The 19295-nt window shown below is 49.9% G+C and overlaps 1 protein-coding gene across 1 annotated transcript; it reads right to left on the bottom strand.

Annotated features, from left to right (window-relative positions):
* Positions 1-1637: 1637 nt before the first annotated feature.
* Positions 1638-18761, bottom strand: TMEM214 (transmembrane protein 214). The gene is made up of 17 exons (XM_066626778.1): positions 18633-18761; positions 18065-18267; positions 15554-15704; positions 13836-13970; positions 12836-12918; positions 11414-11519; positions 10366-10447; positions 9420-9521; positions 7979-8120; positions 6911-7002; positions 6149-6197; positions 4963-5076; positions 4746-4863; positions 4538-4634; positions 3250-3418; positions 2673-2824; positions 1638-2050 (listed from the first exon to the last, which is right to left on the bottom strand). Exons 1-17 carry the CDS (start codon positions 18754-18756, stop codon positions 1924-1926), a joined length of 2046 nt encoding a protein of 681 aa, XP_066482875.1. The 5' UTR covers positions 18757-18761; the 3' UTR covers positions 1638-1923.
* Between the last annotated feature and the right edge of the window lie 534 nt (positions 18762-19295).

Here is a 19295-nt window from a genome sequence, read left to right as displayed (position 1 = left end):
CTTCCTGGATAGCACAAACCAGATTCATGTTCTCTCCAAACCCCCCCATCTGCCGCTCAACTGGAATATTTACCTCTACAACAATTCTGTTTGGGGCCCTTCTGCTGTACTCTGCTGCCCACCCCCAGCTAGACAAACTTGAATTGGCCCAGAGGCCCTTCCAGCAAGGCCTGCATGTGCTCAGATACTTGGGAGTCTGCCTGTATTGTAAGTCAACGTGTTTCACCAAAGGCAGCTCTTCAGAGCACCTTCTCTGGTATATAATTTATATGTCCTACCTGTGCTCAGGTACAGCACTGAAAACTAGCCCTGTACCGGACCTTACCCTTCTTTAAACACATATTTAGGTCAGGCAGCTATTTTACCAAAAAGGTTCATAAGAGTCTCCTTGCCCAGGACACTGCTGTTTTTAAGTATACTGCCAAGAGGAGGTTATCAGTTCATGGTGGGGCTTGTAAGAACAGCAACGTATGAGATGGAGACTCACTATCAGGTTCTGGAAAGTCTTGGCTCTGTGGAATAATGAATCATCCTTCAGCATAGTCTAGGGGAGAGAGGAGTGCCACCACAGCTTTGGCAGGCAAGCTATAACACTTCAGTCAAGTCCCTCCCCTCCTACCTCCACAGAATACAGACAAGCAGTGTGCAGTACTCATCCTTCCTTCTCCACAAAAGCACACCTGTCAAAGCAAAGAATAAAAGCAGATGCTGCCAAAAGAAGAAAGCGAATCCAAGACAGTAAATTTAAGTTGGGAAGGGGCTTGCCCTGTGAAAATCCAGTCCAGGGGGAGCTTGCTCAAAAAGGGGCAGCAAAGACAGAGGTGGTAGCAAAATACAGTCTCCTTTATTGCACATGACAAAAGCCCCCCCCCCCCCACCATCGGCATGACCAAGTGGCAGCCCCCTTTCAATTCTGGCCAAGGCAAGGGGAGCAGGCAAGCTAGTGCCCCACAGGGTGGAGAACACACTTTTGCTAGACATCACACCAGAGGTGAGAAAAGAGCACTGGGGCAAACAGTGCTACCCAGAAGCACAGAGAAGCTTCCTCCAAGCAACAAAACCCATCTCCTTCCTCAGGATCTTCATGGCAGGGTGAGAGCTCCACTCACAACCCAGAATGAAACCTCAGAACCCACTCACTTAATTTGGGTTGAAGAGAGAAGGGATCAGGCAGCGGGCTCTTGCTTGATCCAGCCCATTCTCTCCCAGGACACAGTGGGGGAAGGGAGCACTGCTTCTGGCTGGTGTGTCCTGTAGCATATTCTGCTGCTGCTCTCCTGGTCTGCAAGGCTGAGTGTCTGACCCCCAGTCTTAATACCTCGTCTCTTGAATTGGGCCACAGCTTTCAATGCCCCACGTAAGACACCCAGAAGCAAGCACTTCAACCAGATCTCCAGCCCTAACTGCTCGTCAAAAGCAGTACTGCTGTCTTCCCAAAATACACTCATCCACATGTTGGACAGAGGAAGGGGACTGACTGACTGACTGCTCCCAAGTCCTGTCCACAGAGCTACTCCATAAGTGCGCTGCAGGCCAAAGGTCTGGCTCAGGCAGAAAAGGAGGCCAGAGGGAGCCAACCCCAGTCATCAGCCAGGCTCAGGAGCTGCAGCAGAGAGCCTGAGGCCAGCAACAAGAGCTCCATGCAGAAGTGACAGGGTCACAACCCCAGCAAACAATTTATTTGGGATAACAGCCTTGAAGGGAGGAGATACCGAAGTACTTTTCCACATAGCCATCTCCAAAACTACAAGTGCCACCACCAGAGCAACCTGGCTAAAGGAATGCCAAAAGCCAGCTTTGTCAGGCCTGAGGCAGCACAGCAAAGCAAAGATCTCTGGCTGTGAAGGTCTGCACTTGGTCACCTTCTCCAACAAGCACTCCAGGAGCCAAAGCCCATGCTCAGTTCCAGAAACTGAGGCACTTCTAGTGTCCAGAAATGACAGACAAGGCCCAGTCCTTGATGGCAACTGTTGCATCCTGAAGGTATGTCCAAGAGGAATGGGTGAGGCTCATCAGCTGTCTCCTTAAGCAGTCCCATAACCCTTCGTCACTAAGAGAGGAAACAGAGTGATTAAGAGGTTGACCCTGCATGCTCCAGCGACAAGCCATGTACACAGAAGAGCTACTAGCTGGGGCCAATGGCTAAAAATGGACCAAGCTCTCCCCCCCCCTTCCCACAGAAGGGAGCAGAATATGCAACATGGGGCTGATTCAAGGGGCTCCTTTCTTTGGCATAAGCCAATTCAGTGCCTGCACTGCAATCCACATTCCCTTGACAGCAGGCACTGAAGGCCTTCCCCCCCCCCCATGCCCCAAATAAAAGGGAGCAAAAGATGGTCTCCAATGGTGGGACTAATCAGCTCTTTCAGTGACCTCTCTGGGCAGCAGCTATGTTGGGGTTTTTCACAAAAGTGGAGATTTTCAGGATGCTCCCCAAGTCTGCCATTAGTCTTGCTCCCTCCCAAATCTTTGGGTGGTATCCCTTTTGGACCTCTTTGGGGTCTGTTTTGAGCCTCTCTCAAGTATCTCCCATTCATAGAGCAAGATAACTACAGATCTTGATGGACCATTTCCCCTGCTCCAATTTTTACATTCCTACTTCTCTCTAGCAAGCAGGAAGCCAACATGCAGAAAAGGATGACTAAAATCTGCCTTGCATTGGCAGTGCTCACTTGCAGGATGCCACCCAGAGCTTCCAGATGCTCTCCAGGGTGGCAATGACGTAGTTAACAGCTGGCAGGAGGTAGTTCTGCATGAGGAAGAGCAGCAGTTCCTTGAGGGACTCAGCCAGGTGCAGCACAGAATCCGGAAGCTGAGTCTGGAGCTGGCAGAAAAGGCAAGGAAAGACTCAAAAGGGCCCTTGGCTAGCTGTTGCATCATCCACAATGTGAACTGTTGGCACAGAGGCCTGGAAGCCTTCTGGTTTCAGCATGGCAATGGCCCTAACTTCAGTCCTCCTACAGGTAGTTTTTTGTCAATACCAGCTTCATAGTATTCAGTAGACTCATCCATTTGCAGAAAGGGTTGCCACTTCCCCAGGCTCCACTGCACCGTGGAGCAATGGACTATCCTAGCACATCAGCTGGGCAGAGCCCACATCTCACATGGTCTCACTCTGCTCTCCCTCAGCCGTGTCTAGCCATCCTCTCCCTCAAATACACCACTCTGTGCTGAGCCAGTCTTTGAGACACCGCCTGCCTCTAAGCTAGTAAGCTGGTGTGGGATAACCAGAGGAAACTCCATTCTTACCCATTCAATGAGCCCAGGGAGGTTGTCTGTGAGCCAGCCTAGGTGAGCAGAAAACTTCTCAGAGACTGAGAGGGCAGTTTCATTCACCTTCGCCCAGACCAGCTGCAGATTTGGTCCCAGTATAGTCATCATGTGCGAGTAATAGAGAGGCACATTGGCTTCTAACCAGCTGCAGGAGACGACAGGATTAGAACTTGTCCAAAGAAAAGGGCCAGTCTAAAATAGCACTATTAAATGATTCTACATCAACATGGAGGGAAGAATAATGTGAAATACCACAGAACAGTTTTGGGCCCTGAACTGTTCAGCATTTTACAAAACATCTGGATGAGGGGATACTTATCAAATTTGTGAATGACATAAAGCTGTGGGGTGGAGAAAGATAGCTAACACTCTAGAAGACCAAATCAGGATTCAAAATTATCTTGATGGGCTTGATCATGACCAACAAGATGGAGTTCAGAGACAAATGTAAAGTCTTACATGTAGGTCAGAGGCACAAATATAGGATGACTTGGAAGCAGCATGTACAAGCATGCCTTAGTAGGCCACAAAGCTGAACACGAGCCGGCAGTGTGATGCAGCTACAAGAAGAGCTAATACAATGCTGTACTGCATTAGCAGAGGTTCGCTATCCAATTTACGAGAGGTAATCATTCCACTCTTTGTGCTGCTCACATCTCACATGGAATACTGCATCCAGTTTTAGGCATCACATTTTAAGGAGGACATCGATGAACTGGAACAGGTTCAGAGGAGGGCAGCTAAAATAGTGAGGGTCTAGAAACCAAGTTCTGTGATGAATGGTTAAAGAGCTTGGCATGTTTAACCTGGAGAAGACTAAGGGAATGTATGAGAGCCACCTTCAAGTATCTGTAGGTCTGTCACATGCAAGGAGGGGAGGGCTTGCTTTCTATGGTTCCTGAAGGCAGGACTAGAACCAATGGGTTGAAGTTACAGGGAAGCAGATATATGCTAGACATGAGGGAGAATTTGACTTGAAGACCTGTCTGGCACAGGAACAGCCTATTTCATGCATTCATGGGTTCTTCCTCTGAAGGTTTCAAGTTGAGACTGGATATTGCAGATACCTGCCCTGACCAGAGGGCTAGACTAGATGACCACCAAAGACCCTTCCACCTTTAACATTCTATGATTTTAATAGCTTTGCTAAAGATCAGCCCCCCCAAGGGGTCCAGCAGATTTCAAGACCCGGGTGAAACCCTTTTAAGGTAAGGAACAATAACTTTTTTTCATAGTGTCACAAGATACTTGGAAAGTCACTGACCTGTAGCCTTTGACAGAGTAATGGGAAACTTTGCTCCAGGCCTGCTGGGAAGCAGACAGGATGCCAGAGGAACGAAGGACATGAGCAGAGGCAGAAGCTGGGAAAAGAAACAAGTCCCCTTTAGGTCCACCCTTGAAGTTCAATGGGAGCAGAGAAAACATCTCCCAAATACCTCCCCCCTTTTTGCTCGTGGACAGCAGGGTCTAACCTTGGAAGGAACCATGAGTTCTGATATCGTGCATCAGAAACCCTGCAGTAAACACTAGAAGAACCAGCACCAGGCGAGACCAGGGGAACCCACTTGCTTTCATCTTGAACAGCAGGTTCTACAGGAAGAGATTCCAGAGGAAGAATCAACATGTGGAGCAAAGCAGCAGATCTGATTATCTCTCTCAGCCCACATACTTTCAAAGCATAGACCCTACCCTGCAGGCAGCTCTGCAAGCAGCTACATCCTGAACATTGTGTTGTCCTTTCATAGCCAGCTCCTCATTTGTGACTTTGAACACATGAACTGTCTCCTGTAGTGACTTTCGCATCTGAAAGAAAAGTGGGCCCACATAAGCCATGAACCACACCAAGATAGCTGGGATACTCAAATGCCGGACAGTTGCGATTCCTACTACATCTCCATAATTCCACTCATTGCCCTCACCACAGCAAAGGTGGAACAAAAGCTTAGAACTGGAGAAGAGTGGGGATTGTCTCCACACAGTGCATTTATGGGAAACAGTGTCCCCACATCCAGCTCCAAGCTGAGGAGGAAAGCTAGGCCAGGTTATTGTGGTGTGGAACAGCAGGCTCAGGACCCCTTTACTACCCCAAATAGTCACAGCTTTCCCCTCTAGCTCCGAGTCGAGAGGGAAGGCAAATGACTGGCTGCTTTGGTGGGAGCTCTGCCATTCTATCACCTCTACTGTCCATCTCCAAAAGGAGCCTCAGGCTTTCCCTGGATGCCCCAGTTTGGAGCACATGCAAGAGAGGGGGGGGGATTGTTCTGGCAGCAGTGCTAAATCCCAAGCACTCCACCACCCATCCCAAGCACTTGGATGATTCGCTGCTGACCATAGAGGAGATATGGCACAAAGTCAGAGACCAAGGATGCAACATGAGTTACATATACCTGGATATAGCCCCACTGAACTCAGTGGACCTTCCTTTGAAATAGATGTGCTTAGGACTATCTTGGCAACAATAAGTTGTGGCCAGTTAACACTAGTGTGTGCTGCCTCTTGTGTTAAGGACCAGCATTTTACTTTCCCCAGAAACCTTTGAGGGACCAGTCTCCTCCAGGCTCAGCCTTTTGGGAGTGTGAAATTGCTATCAACCCTTGACATGCACTCCTGAAATCAGATGTTCTGCTCCAAACACCTGGAGAGCACCTTCTTGAATCTTCCAGTCTCACCTATTCACAAGGCTTATAGTGGTTAATAAACTTCCTAGACCACAAGAACCAAATCAGCATAGCTGTGACAAACTCTAATGGGGATCCCAAGATTCAGCTGCAGCTTGAACTAGGCTATTGGAAGTATATTGCCCTCCCTTCCCCAGCTACTTCAAGCCCAGGCATTCAGACCATCATGCCTGACCAAGGAGCTCAAGTCTACGAACCTTTCTGGAGGTGCAGTCCCAGGTCTCCAGGAAGTGGTTTAGGAGAAGGCTGAAGAAGCAAAGCAAAGATATCAGCCAGTGGACTGGGCAAAGCCTGGTCCATTCCAGGGCAGGAGTTCTGAGGGACACAGCACACCTGCTCTTGCTTCTATTGTTCACCCCTGCCTTCACTCCCTATTTGCAACTGGGACACACAGGGGGGAGGGACTCTGCAGCAGCCTGTAAGAGGACAGTGATGACCAGAGCCATAGAAGAGTCCAGCACGAGTCCCCAGACTTCCAGAGCATCTTGCAGCAGCCAATGGCACACCCCCACCCATCCCACCCCTCCATTTCCAGATGTAGTACAGTAGGCCTTGTGTTCAGGCAACAGTATCTCGTGCCACTCTCCAGTAGCATGGCTTTTCAAGCTAAGGGAACTTCAAAACAAGTCAATGCCTGAAGCTATATTCCCTGCAGTTTTTTTAATGACAGCTGTACAGGAACAACTCCAGAGCGTTCAGCAAGGATGTCACCACTGAGCTCTGCAGCATGGGGTTCTGGTTCCAGCCATACAACTCAAAGGGAATGGCAGCCTGGAGGGGACCAGGGAGTTCCTAAGCCCAGCTTCTCCCAGGCCTCCTTCTACCTTTCTAGAAACCCAAAGGGCTACAAACTTTTTCAAGTTTCAGCCAGTGGAGATTCAACCAGCGTGATTCCAAGAGATGAAGGTGAGCTCCTTCAGAAAAGGAGCACTGGCCTGTCACACTTGCAGCATTCGCACCTGGATTGTGAGAGGTGTTTGATGTACAGCTGTTTCCAGACACTGAAGCTGAGAGGATCCAGGTGGAGGCACTCGGTCAGACAGCTGAGCAACTGCAAAGGCAGAGCAGAGTCAGTTCTAAGAGACTTGGAGGGTACAGGCAGAATATTTTAAAACAGCTAGGAGATCAAAGAGCTCCCCTGACTTCAAGATCTTAGGGAGAGCAGCACTGTCACTCTTGGCAATCTTGAGGTGTGTCTACCCCTTTAACACACATACATGTAATGAGGCATATGGGGATAGAAGTGGGGCTTCCTTCAGGAGACTCCCTCACCCTGATTCTAGATAGGTTCATCTTCAAGACTGGGGAACTAACTAGGGGGCGTTTCTTGGCTTTTACAGAAGTCTTCTCCATGGCAGGCTCCAACTCCCTGCAGCAAGGGTTGGGGACACAATGCTGTTTCCCAAAAGTTCTACTCACAAGCCTGCCTGAACCCCCAAGTCTCTGACTCAATGTGTGTGCTTACTACATGGAAGACCACATGGAAGAGCACAGACAACTGATTGCATGAATTCCAATCAAGGAAGTTTGCTAATTAGAACAACTCCAATGCACCTGAAGAAAAATACAGGATATTGTTTTGCCTTAAGACTGCTGCAAGATTTCACAGTTATCCTGCAATCAGAGTGTGAAAGGGGTTTGTTCCTATCGGCAAAGGGCAAGCTGAGAGGGATAGATAGGGGCTTGCACAATTCTTCCAGCTTTGTATGATTCTTAATCCCACACCCAAGGAGAAGGGGCTATGGTGGAAAAGTGACACAGGGGGACTTCAGCTAGAAAGAGCAGTGGAGGAGAGCTGAACCAGGAGAAATCCCAAGATAACATCATGTCAGGCTCCTCAGGAAAGGGCACAATACTGCTACACCAGCTCAAATAAATATTTAAGACGAGACCTGCCACATGTAGTTTTTTTGTTGGGTCAAGTACTTGCATTGAATAATTGCACACTATCAGTCCATCAAATACTGTGGCATGAGGCCAACCAGAGGTGTAGGATGTGCCCTAGACACCTGCCCCACCATCCTCACCTCTTGCTTCATGTCAGCAGGGCAGTCAGGCGTGGTCCTGGAGAGGAATGAAGGAAAGCAGGTGTGCAGGGTGGTCTCTGGCTTTGCCCCAAAGGCCAGGACTTTCAGCCGGGGATACAACTGCCGAAGCTGCTCCTGCAGGCTGAGAAAGACTCCATTAGTCCCCAAGGCCTTTCCATCTGGGGAAAGGGGCATCTCCACAGAATCAGGCAGGAAAGACACCCTGCTTCCTGAGCCATACACATGCACCAGCCACACATTTCCCCTCCAGAACAAAGGGGAACTTCACTGTCAAGGTGCTTGGCTCAGAAGCACAGCAACCTTCCTGTGAGCCACTGTCACACAGCCCCCTCTTGTACTGTGGTCCCAGGGAGTGTAGAAAGGCAGGCAAGCCCGAGGAACAGCAGTGTAACTGTCAGAACCCCTGCATCTACCAGAGAGAGGAAGGGGTTGGGCATCCAGGTCTCAATGTGGCACCTGATGCTGCCCTTTCCAAAAGGAACTATTGGGGGACTGCTATGGCTCTTTTCAGTGTTCCTTTTAGAACTGCTCAGAGTCCAAACAGCATGGCAAGATAAATATCGACAATAAATGAAGGCTAAATGTTCTTACTGAGAAACATCTCTTCCCAACAGCACATCTGCAGAACCTTGAGCAATTACATTGCATTATCAACAAGAACCCAACCACAGATGACTGTTCTTGCTCAGAGAACTACGAAGATGGAGGGAGGGGAAGACACAGACTCTGAAGGAGAGCCGAAGGAGTTGGGTTTTTACTCAGTACAACTTGACCTCTTGTGGACACCACAGAATGCTGTGGACATTGCTAGGTTTGTGCATATTTCCCACCCAGGCAGCTGTGTGCTTCCTTCTGAGCTTGGGGCAGCATTCCCCCCAGCCACCAAAGCCAACTCCTTATTCTGATGCTTTTGCAATCAGAAGACTGCATCTCCCTGTCTGGCAGGCCCAACACTGTCTCGGCTTCCTTGGCAACTCTTGCCAATGCTCAGCTAGAAACAAAGACGGCCCATAATGCCACATGCACTGGCAAGAAAAGATGTCAATTTCACCAAGCCACCCTGTGGTGAGGATTCTCACTACTGTCCAGCCAACAGGAGCAGCCCTGAGTCAGGGCTGTGAACCACTCCACTCCCAGAGGAGTGCTTGCCCATTGCTGAGCAATACTAGAGGGAAGCTGCTTTTCTAGTTTGATCCTCTGGCATAGACTAGTGAGAGGAATCTGTTGCTTTGGGACAAGATGGTTTGGGGCTGGAGCTCCTGCCAGCACTGAAAACAGGTCTGTTCAAATATGCTTGCAGCCACCTTGAAGAATCCTCTCAATCTGCCAAGCCCAAGCCCAATCTGCCAAGCTATCAGAGACCCTCCAAGAGCCCTCCCATTTGCATCAGTCTAGCATTTCCCTCCACTCTTTGCCCTACCTGGAGGAGAGAGAGTTGTTGGGTACAAAGGCGAAGTCCAGGAGTGGGAAGAAGTCCTTGGGGCCGATCATGCCAAAGCCTTTGGTCAGGTTGGGATGCATCCTGCCAAGAGAGTGGTGACTGTCAGCCCAGAGCACAGGCACCACCCAGTCCTGCCATCTGTCATTCTCCGCAAAAGTTGCCTTCCTTGGGGCTGCGCTCCTGCTTCCTGCCACAGGAGATCTCCCCAAAAGACACTCAACACTCAAGACATCAACACTTTTGTGTGACCCTTAAGTTTTCAAAAGGAGCACACAGCGCTGTCAGTCTTCGCTGTACTGGGCATGTGACTTCTGCAGCAACAGGAAGACCCTCACCCAGTGACAAGACTGCTCCCCTGCTCTACCCAGACAATGAACCCATGTGGTGCCAGAGCCAATAGCAAGAGGCCACAAGGAATAAAGGTGGAGGGAAATAAAAGACACAGGCTGAATCAGGTTCCAGGCTTGCAGAGTCCAGCAACTAAGGCAGAACCAGAATTTAAAGCAGGATGCATCTGGCTCTGCCAGAACATCTGTGAGGGAAACAGGCTCTTTCACTCTGCTGCCATCAATTTATAGGCTGTACATGAGGCAAACATGGGTCAATGTTCCTCACTGATTCTAGCTTCTGGAAGTTCTGTGGGAGAGAAGACCATGGACTTTCTTGGTGTTACAGAATCATGCAACAACTTCCTTCCCATCCATTGCTCATTTTACACACTGGATACATATTGATAAATCTGAATCTATGTGAAAACAAAAGCCAGAATATTTTGTATCAGAAGGTAGGGACCGAAAGAAAGGGGGGATGCTGCTTGTAGGAATTCAGGAGAGTCACTGCCAAATCAAGAAGCCTGACCCTGGCCACTCTGGGCAACTGCCAGTAAAACCACCCCCACTTACTCACACGCTGCATAGCAACTCACATCAGCAACCGGTCCAAGGAGGCAACGGCATAGGGGGCGAGGGATCGGATGCCCAGCACTGGAAGCATAATGCTAAGCCACACTGCAAAGAGAAAAGGGGGCACAAGAGCACCACTTGGTCAATGATCCTACGCCTATGTGGAGTCCTTTTCTTCATAAAATTCAGACCTCTGAATTTTACAGAGTTATTGTGGGGATTTGTAAATACCCATATTGGAGGTTACTGCATCTAGGAGCTGTGCTGCCACTCGCACATCCTTGTGCTACCGAGCCTCCCTGGAGAATTCACAAGACCTCCAGGACGCAGCCCAGTGGCCATTGCTTCCCCCCTTAAGAGATGGCCCAGCCCCCCAGATCCACTTATAGGGCCCCTCCTGCATGCACCTCCACTGCCTGAAGCAAGGTGGACAGCAACAAGGGGAACGGTCTTTTCCATGGTAATGCCACAGCTCTGGAGCCCCCTCCCTGCTGCCTGCAAGCAAGGACTTTAGTCAAGCTCTTTCTCTCCATTTGCGTCTCTGGTTAGTTTCTCCTCTCTGAATTGTTACGGTTCCCTTTTGCACTACAATCATTTCTACAGGATTTTATTGCATGTGTTGTAAGCTGCATAGGGCAACTTTTTAAAAAAGGGTAAGGGGAGGTATAATTTTTTAAATAAATAGAACCAACAAACAGACAAAACTTGAAATCTTCATGGCAAAATACCTACCATAAATACAGTCTCAGGAGACAAGGCCTTTCTGCCCCTTGTGTCTTCCCTGTGGAATTATTGCACTAATCAGCCTGCAGTGTTTTTTTTAATTTGAATTAATAAATTAGAATTCAACCCTGTTAGGCCTACAGAACCTAGCAAGCATCTCACTGCACTTTTAGACTCTCTTGGAGATGACTGGTCCGTTTTGTTGGCTTCATATTCCTGTGTCTAAAGATAGCAGGAACTGAAGGGTGCCGAGTGGGATGCTGCCATGGGGCAAGCGTGCTGGACATTTGGGCTCTTTCTCGGTAGGCAGTTGCACAACTCCCTCCTAGACATTCTTGCTATCCTCACCTTTTAATCCTTCTGTCAGATCAGCAAATCCAGCTTGTCCCAAGGCCCACATGATCGTGAGGCATTTGGCTGGCCGGTTCTGTTGGGACCTCAACAGCTCGAGATACTGAAGAAGGCAGAGACAGCAGCATTTAGTGTTTGGAGCTGTAGCAGGACAAGTTACAGAGCTGGTCTGGGGGACAACAATCCTTTGCTAACTAGCAGCACCCAATACAAACCCCTCAAACAAGAAGCACTGCTACAGGGCAGATACAAAGATGGGATCACAGAAGAGGGCCAGCATTGTTCTGTACAGCAGGGTGGAAGAACTCCAGGGTCAGGGGATTGAACTGCAAGGTACTTCTCAGTGGCATCACAGGCCAAAACATGACAAGAGCAATTGGGGGAAGAGGAGGCAGAAAATAAACAGTCAGGAGACAGAAAATAAACTGTTTGCCAAGGGCGCTCCTCTGCTCTGGCTCAGTGTCATTTCCAATTGTTGAGGAATACAGGAAGACCAGGAGGTGAGCCACAAGCAGAGTTGAGCACCATCACTGCATTCACTGGAAGAGCAAACCCAGAAAGGTCATCCCAGGAGTGAAAGCCATGCTTTCGAATGATTCTGAAGGAGGAAAATCAAGTCTACTTGATGAAGAGAAGGAAAAGAGCCTCTACAGAGAAAAGTTCTTCTCAGAATACAGGAGGGAGAATTTGGGCTCTGCAGTCTCCAGGCCCCGTTGCACTGGATGGAGACAGAGGAACTAACACACAGTGAAAAAGTTCCCGTGCAATAGTCAGAACTCAAATATTTACCCAACTATCAGACGTGAAAAATCAACAAGAACACGTCTCCCAAAGTCATGTTGCAACACGAGCAGGCCAAAGAATGCTCAAGTCACTCCTGGATCACATTGCTATGAACTGAAAGTGGCCCCTAAGGAAATGGCAGGACAACCTAGAAAGGGGCCCTAGTGCTAAGCAGGAGGTAAGTCCCCCCAGCAACATCCTGAATCTGGGATGATAGCACTACCCTACAGTGGTCACAAGGCCCAGGGATGCAAGCCTGCCCACAAAGCAGCCTCGCTCAATCAGGCTCCCAACCCCCAAGCCAAATCTCATCTCCTCCAGTGGTTTCAGGCAGAGGAAGGTTGTTCCAGCCCACTTACCCACTTTTTCTATCCAAAATATCTGGGACAGGACCTGGGTCCACCTGCATGTGAAGGTGGCTCCCAGCTGACCAACAGGAAACAAATAGCCAAAGAGTCACTGCAGGGTGCCCATCAATGTTCAGAATTGCATGCTCTCTCAGTGAATATCTTGAGCTTAGTACATCATTTGTTAGGTTAGGAGAGGGCTGCCTCCTGCACACCAAGCACTGCTGAGACATATCTCCAGGACATACAGACCTTGGCAATAGTGCTTGAGGCAACTCCAATAGCTCACCTTGTTTAAGTTTGCTGTGGCAACTTTAGGGTTGTCCAGAATTACAGCCTGTATGCAGATCCTATATCCATGAAGTGACTCCCCTGAAAGGCAAAGCATACAGGTTAGGCCGGGCATTCCCATGCAGGAAGTATCAAGTGCCCAAAGGTATGCCAGTGCCAGCACACTGATCCTCTGGCAAAGACTTGCAGCAACTATGGGACCAAGGGGGCAGCCCCACCTGCCTGAAGCTCCTGCTTATGTTGACTTTTAACCCATTACACTTGTCCTTCACACAGGCACCGATTAAGGACAGTCTCACATCTTACTCCTCTGTGTTGCAAGCAGGGTACAAAGGCAGTTGCCTTCAACCAAAATTCCCTTCATGAGCTGAAGGTGTTCAGAGATATGCTGCTTCTGAAACTGGGGTTCACACTGAGCCACCAGAGCCAAGGAATACCAACAGACCTCTTCTCTGTGTAAAACAAAAATGGTTCTGCTCACTCTCGGAACCAGTCACTGAGAGAGACTATGTCAGTTTGCACTTTATTCCCACCCCCACCCCCGCCCTCAGACTGCCAGGTTCCCACTGCAGGGACCACAGTGAGATCATGGCAAAATCTTGCAGGCTTCCTTGAGTCCTTACTTCACCTCACAGCATTCCTTGGGTTCTTGCTATTCAGGATGGTCCAGAGGCCTGCTTCAGTGATCAGGCAGGCACATCCATGTGCCACTATTTGCATTTTGCAAGGTTTCCATTCAGCTTCAGCAGAGCTCTCCCATGCCTACCATACCCTTTCTTCTGTTGCAGTGTTTGGAATTTCTCATCTCAATGAAAAGCCCTGGTTGCTTTTCTCACACACACAAAACCTGACTTAAATGAGCCCCTGCCTGCCCTGAACCATGCTCAGCTATGGCGTTCCAAAACCACTGTGCATGAGTGCCCCCTGGCTTCACAGGAGTCCACCTGGCAAGATCTTTAACCCAAACAATTCTTCACTAGGCTGTGCTTTGCTCTCACCAGGAGTTTTGTCCAGCTCTTGCAGCATAGCGTAAATACAGTGGTCGAAGAAGAGCTCCAGGACATCTGTGGATTTTGACAGCAGCGATTTAATGTGGCTCCTCAATTCCTTATTCACCAGGCAGTAGGGGTAATCTGTCACCAGAAACAGAGGAGCACAAAGAAAGGACGTTAAAGCTAGGCATTGCTCAGGGATCTCCTTCCCCCCCCAGCACGAAGAGTGGGGACCTGGGCCTGGAACTTGGGAGGGGCAGGCTCCACCAACCACAAGAATGACTGGCCACAAGTGCTTCAACAACCAGTGCTAGTTCCTTCAGCATGAATTTGGCTATGAACCATTTCAAAAGGTGACCCAAGTTCCTGGTCCATGCCCACCAACATCAAGACCTGCACAACACCATGGTGGAGGCAAAATGTAGCAAAACCACCACCACCTCACAGACACTCAGCTGGAGTCCCAGAACAGGCACCAGTGCAAGAACGTAGCAGCTCAGTCCAAAAGGCTTCACAACTGCCACATGAGGTCTGTCATTGAACTGCTGCAACACTCATGTGCCTGGAAATGCAGAAAGAACACCTTCAGCTCCTTCCAAGGGCTCAGACAACCTCTGCCCAGAAGTACACACAGGCACATTGGAAACCAAGGCAGCATTCCACACACAACTTCCTTTTCAAGGCAAGATTAAAGCTTTTTTAAAAGCCCTTTGCTGTCACTCATTCTGCATCTCGCCAGTGAAAGCAAAGCTAAAGGGCTGACATGCATTATAATACATGCTCACAAACATGCAGCAGACAGCTGCCTTCTAGACAGGTGTTCTCAAGGCCAGCTTGCTGGGAATCTGTCTCTGCTGCACAGAGAAAGAGTGAGCACCCACTACTATCTCAACACCTCTTTCTCCACTTCACTCTCAGGGCAGCAAATCCCTTCCCCAGCAAGCTGCTGAAGCTGCCACCTACAACATGCCCAATTTTCTGCACTAAAGCCAGTTTTTGGTCATCATAACTGAAAAAAAATTAACCACCAAAACATTCCAGAGATATGGAAATAGGGGTCACTTTGCATAGCTTTCTCCATTGTCCCTAACTTATCTTGCCTTGTGTTTGCAAACCCATGCACTAGTGCCACACCTTGACAACACCATCAAATGTTGGTCTTCTTTCTATAGACTTCAAAAATGGAGCATGGAATTCCACAGAATAAGACAACTTCACAAAAGGAACTGTGCAACAATACAAATTCATGAAGTATGTTAATGCTGGCAAATTTTTCCCAATTTAGGAACATAAGAGCTTCCTGGATGAGGCCAAGGGCCCATCTAGCCCAGCTTCCTCTATCTCACAATAGCCCTTTAGATACCTTTGGAAGCACAGAAGATACCTGTATCCTGTTGCCACTCCCTTGCACATTGCATTCAGAGAGAAACTACCTCTAAAACCCAGATGTTGCACATAGGATCTAATGCAATTGCAGGATCCCTACACTCACTGACAAGAGACAATCAATATGGTGTTTACTAATGTTTCTTTCACATTCTTCTTTAGAAATCACTGACTTATTCAATCAAATGCTGTGCAAAGAATTCTGATGGCAAGAAACTAGACCCACACTAGGTTTGTCTTTCAGGCAGGGGTGCAAGCCTTTGAGAGAGAAGTGCCATGTTCCAGGATAGACCTTCTCCCATGTCTGACAGCAAGGCCACTCCCAAGGTGCCACTGACCATGAGGATGAGGGCTGAGTGTGGGATCACTCTTTGGGGCCTGCAGCTTGTAGTTCAGATACCCAGCCAGATCTTTAACCCATACGGAAGGATTCTCAGGGAACATGTTCATGCTTTTATCCAACTCCTTCTGGAGTTCTGACAGATCAAGCTGGAGAGAGAAAAAGGGAAGAATTAAAACAAAAAACTAACGAGTACGAGTGCTCACTTATTCATGGTTGAGAACTATCCTATCACAGAAACATGATACAAAAAAGGTGGCCATTTTGCTCTGGCATGCAAGCTCAGCAAGTCTGATGACTTTCCATATGGTCATTTTATCAAAACAGGTATTGAAAAAGAAAAGAACTAGAGTTATTTCCAAAGACTTCACAAGTGGTCAAATGCCTCAACGGCCTGGATCTAGAGTGCCTTAGAGCAGTGGCTCTCAAACTGTGGGTCCGGGATCCACCAATGGGTTGCTACCCAGCTTTTGGTGGGTTGCAAAACTGACAGGGCAGATTAGGCTGTGTGCATCAAGGGTTAAACAACTGGCTATTTTGGGGGAAAGCACTGCTGCCCACTCACCATTATAGCCAAGAAGACTATAGCCAGAGTGATTGGTACAATGAATCTTTGTTTTAAGTGGGTTCCAATGCTGAATAGTTTAGGAGCCACTGCCTTAGAGGCTACCTCTCCTTTCAAGGTCAGGACAGAGCACGTCAAACAGCTCCCTCCTTTAGCACACTATCCACACACAGATGTGAACATGGCAAAGGAACCTGTCAAAGCATTCTAGCAAGTCACTCTCAGACCTACTTCCATCCACTCCACTCTGGCAAGCACAACTGGAACATTACTTCCTTCCCCATTACTGCTCAAAATCAATTTCTAGGCAGAAAGAGGGAGCAATGCATTTTTCCATTTCATATGTTAGAACTGACTTCTGAAGACTGCTGAAAGGAAACAAGGCATCTCCAGGTTATTAGTCATGCAAAGGAGATGTCATTGGCAACCTTCAGTCTCGGAAGACCATGGTATCGCGCTCTGAATGGTGGTTCTGGAACAGCATCTAGTGTGGCTGAAAAGGCCAATTTGGGAGTAACAATCGCTTCCACACTGGGAGCAAGTGCAGTCTGTCCCTGGTCTGTCTCCCTGGCTATGGGCCTTCCTTCTTTGCCTCAGTCTGTTGGGCAAGTGTCTCTTCAAACTGGGAGAGGCCATGCTGCACAGCCTGCCTCCAAGTGGGATGCTTAGAGGCCAAGGTTTCCCATCTGTTGAGGTCCATTCCTAACGCCTTCAGATCCCTCTTGCAGATATCCTTGTAATGCAGCTGTGGTCTTCCTGTAGGGCACTTTCCCTGCACTAGTTCTCCATAGAGAAGATCCTTTGGGATCCAACCATTGCCCATTCTCACGACATGACCAAGCCAACACAGGTGTCTGTTTCAGCAGAGATGCACATATGCACATAATATCCTGTATCATTTTCACTTTACTAAATTCTGCTTTTAGATATTACTGTTTGCCCTGAGCCCAAACTCAATGCATCAAAGATCATCAAGACATCAGGCACTGTCAGGTCAAAACAGGCAAAGAGAAGGCCATAAGACTTCCTCCTCAGGCTATTTGATGAGGAGTACCAGACCTGCTAGCTAGAAGAGGCCTCCAAAAACAGTCAGACAACTGGAAACAAAGCACCTTGTGGCACCTCAAGAACACACATGTTTCTCTGAGAGCACATTTTCACAGACCAGATAAAATGTTATCACACATCTGAAGTGGGCTCTTGCCCATGAAAACTGACAACAAACTGTTGTGTCTTTCAGGTGCCACAAGGCTCTGTGTTTTGCAGCAATGGAAGTAACAAAGCTCTTAGCCCTCTGAAGGTTTCTGACAGATGAATGAAGGATTACCCCCTCCTAGTGTTCACAATTGTGGCCTGCTCCAACAAAGCAGTTCCCTTGGCCCATCCCATCTGTTTCCCCTGTTGTGGGGCTCAGCTGTACTGAGGTAAGGTATTCAGGCTCTCTCCACTGAGTGCGGCCAAAAGCTTGTTCATCACTCTCCATCATGAGAGTGGGGCACCAGCCCACTCCTCACAGCAAAACAGAGCATGAATGAAACTTGGGGAAGTCTGTCCTTCCCCAAAAGGATGCTGGGAACTATTTGTACTGCCTTTGCCTTCTCTGGTTCAGCAATGCCAGACAACAGTGTGCTCTTCCTCAGCAGAAAGCAGCAGCGAAGGGTCCATATGATAAACCCACGGCAGCCTGAGAACACTGGTCGAGCTGTACTTTGGTTGCTGCTGGGTCCTTGGGCCCTATGCTTTCAAGGCCATAACGGGGGGGAGGGACACTAGCAGAACTGCCCCAGGCCCACACCCTCCTAGGGTGGTTCTGCGGCCCAGCCTTGCTGCTTCCGCACTCAACGGGCAGCCGGCAACGTACTGGAGCAACGCAGCCCCTGCCTATGCAGCCAAGCGGCACCTCTTCGTACCCCTGCCAAGGTGCTGCCCTCGGGCGACACTCACGGCCTTCAGGGCTTCCTCCAGCGTCCGGAACTTGGCCTGCTTGAGTCCCACGTCCACAGACGGCGCCTTCCTGGACACATTCTGCTTCTTCTGCTGCTGCTGCTGCCGCCTCCCAGGGGGGGGAGGCACCTGCTCCTTGTTCTGCCTCTTTGCAGGCTTCTCAAAGCCCAGCTCAAAGAGGGTTTCCGAAGCCGCCAGAGGAGCTGTGGGGACAGAAGGCAGGCGGTGAGGCAAGAGGGGAACCTGCAGGCGGCTGAGAGCCCCAGCCTAAGCAGGTCTACTCAGAAGCAAGTCCCATTATAGTCAATGGGGCTGACTCCCAAGCCCCATTGTGCACACTTAAGTAAGCCTATGCACACTTACTTGGGAGTAAGCCCCATTTACTATAATGGGACTTGCTTCCGAGTAGACCTGTCTAGGCTGGGGCTCTGAACTCAGACCCGAAGTGACGCCCCCCAGACATAGCCGGGGCCGAGTTCCAGCCCCTCAGGCTCGCCGGGTGGAGAGGGGCGCCTCACCCCACAGCGATTCCGGCCTGGCCGGGAGGCTCCACCAACGCCTCGCTCACCGGGTGGGGCCAGCCCGTGGCCGCCGTTGGCTTCGCCCAGCGCTTTCCGCCCCGGGAGGCCCCCGCCGCCGGTCCCTCTCCGGCCACCTCTCCGCACCACCTCCCAGCGCCCCGCCGCGGCCATCCCGCTCGTCCCCAGCCAGCCACACGCCGAAGCACGGAGAGCGCCTGCGCGGCCTTCTTACTCCTCATTGGCCCTCCGCAGGCCCCAGGGCGGAGCTGATTGGCGGACACGCCCCGACAGTGGGCGCCTACGGCGGGCGCTCGTGCTGCCACGTCTGTAGTGTCACGTGTCGGGGATAAGCTCATTGGCCCGTGGCGCACGGGGGAGGAACTTCCGCTGCGACCCCCTCAGGCGGAAGTGGGGGAGGAGAGGGCAGGGCGAGAGGAAGCCCCGCCCCCTCAGGACCACATCTGGAGCAGCGTGGTAGGAGGGGGCGGGGTGTGTGAGGAGCAGCTGCGGCCCTTCCAGCACCTGCCGTGGAGTCTGGCGGGCTGCCGCGAAGCCTTCTGGTTTGCGTTCTGGACAAGGCCCACTGGGAGCTCTGCGAGGGGAGTGAGAGCCCAGTCCTTTCTACGCTTTCCTGGGAGTAAGTCCCATGGACTCTAATGGGACTGACTTCTGAGGAGACATGCATAGGATGGGCTCCAAGTATGCAATCC

The sequence above is a fragment of the Tiliqua scincoides genome, chromosome 1 (genome assembly GCF_035046505.1).
Source record: "Tiliqua scincoides isolate rTilSci1 chromosome 1, rTilSci1.hap2, whole genome shotgun sequence".
NCBI classification, from domain to species: Eukaryota; Metazoa; Chordata; class Lepidosauria; order Squamata; family Scincidae; genus Tiliqua; species Tiliqua scincoides.
The sequence above is the reverse complement of the archived record's forward strand: the minus strand, read 5'-3'. Positions and strand labels throughout refer to the sequence as shown.

Bases quoted from the DNA above. Each gene is read 5' to 3' on its own strand.
- TMEM214 (XM_066626778.1), bottom strand. From the start codon at position 18,756: ATGGCCGCGGCGGGGCGCTGGGAGGTGGTGCGGAGAGGTGGCCGGAGA. The intron at 13,971-15,553 runs GTCAGTGGCACC...TTCTGGTGACAG, and splicing joins ACTCAGCCCTCATCCTCATG to ATTACCCCTACTGCCTGGTG. The intron at 4,635-4,745 runs GTTAGACCCTGC...TTCTTTTCCCAG, and splicing joins AACTCATGGTTCCTTCCAAG to CTTCTGCCTCTGCTCATGTC.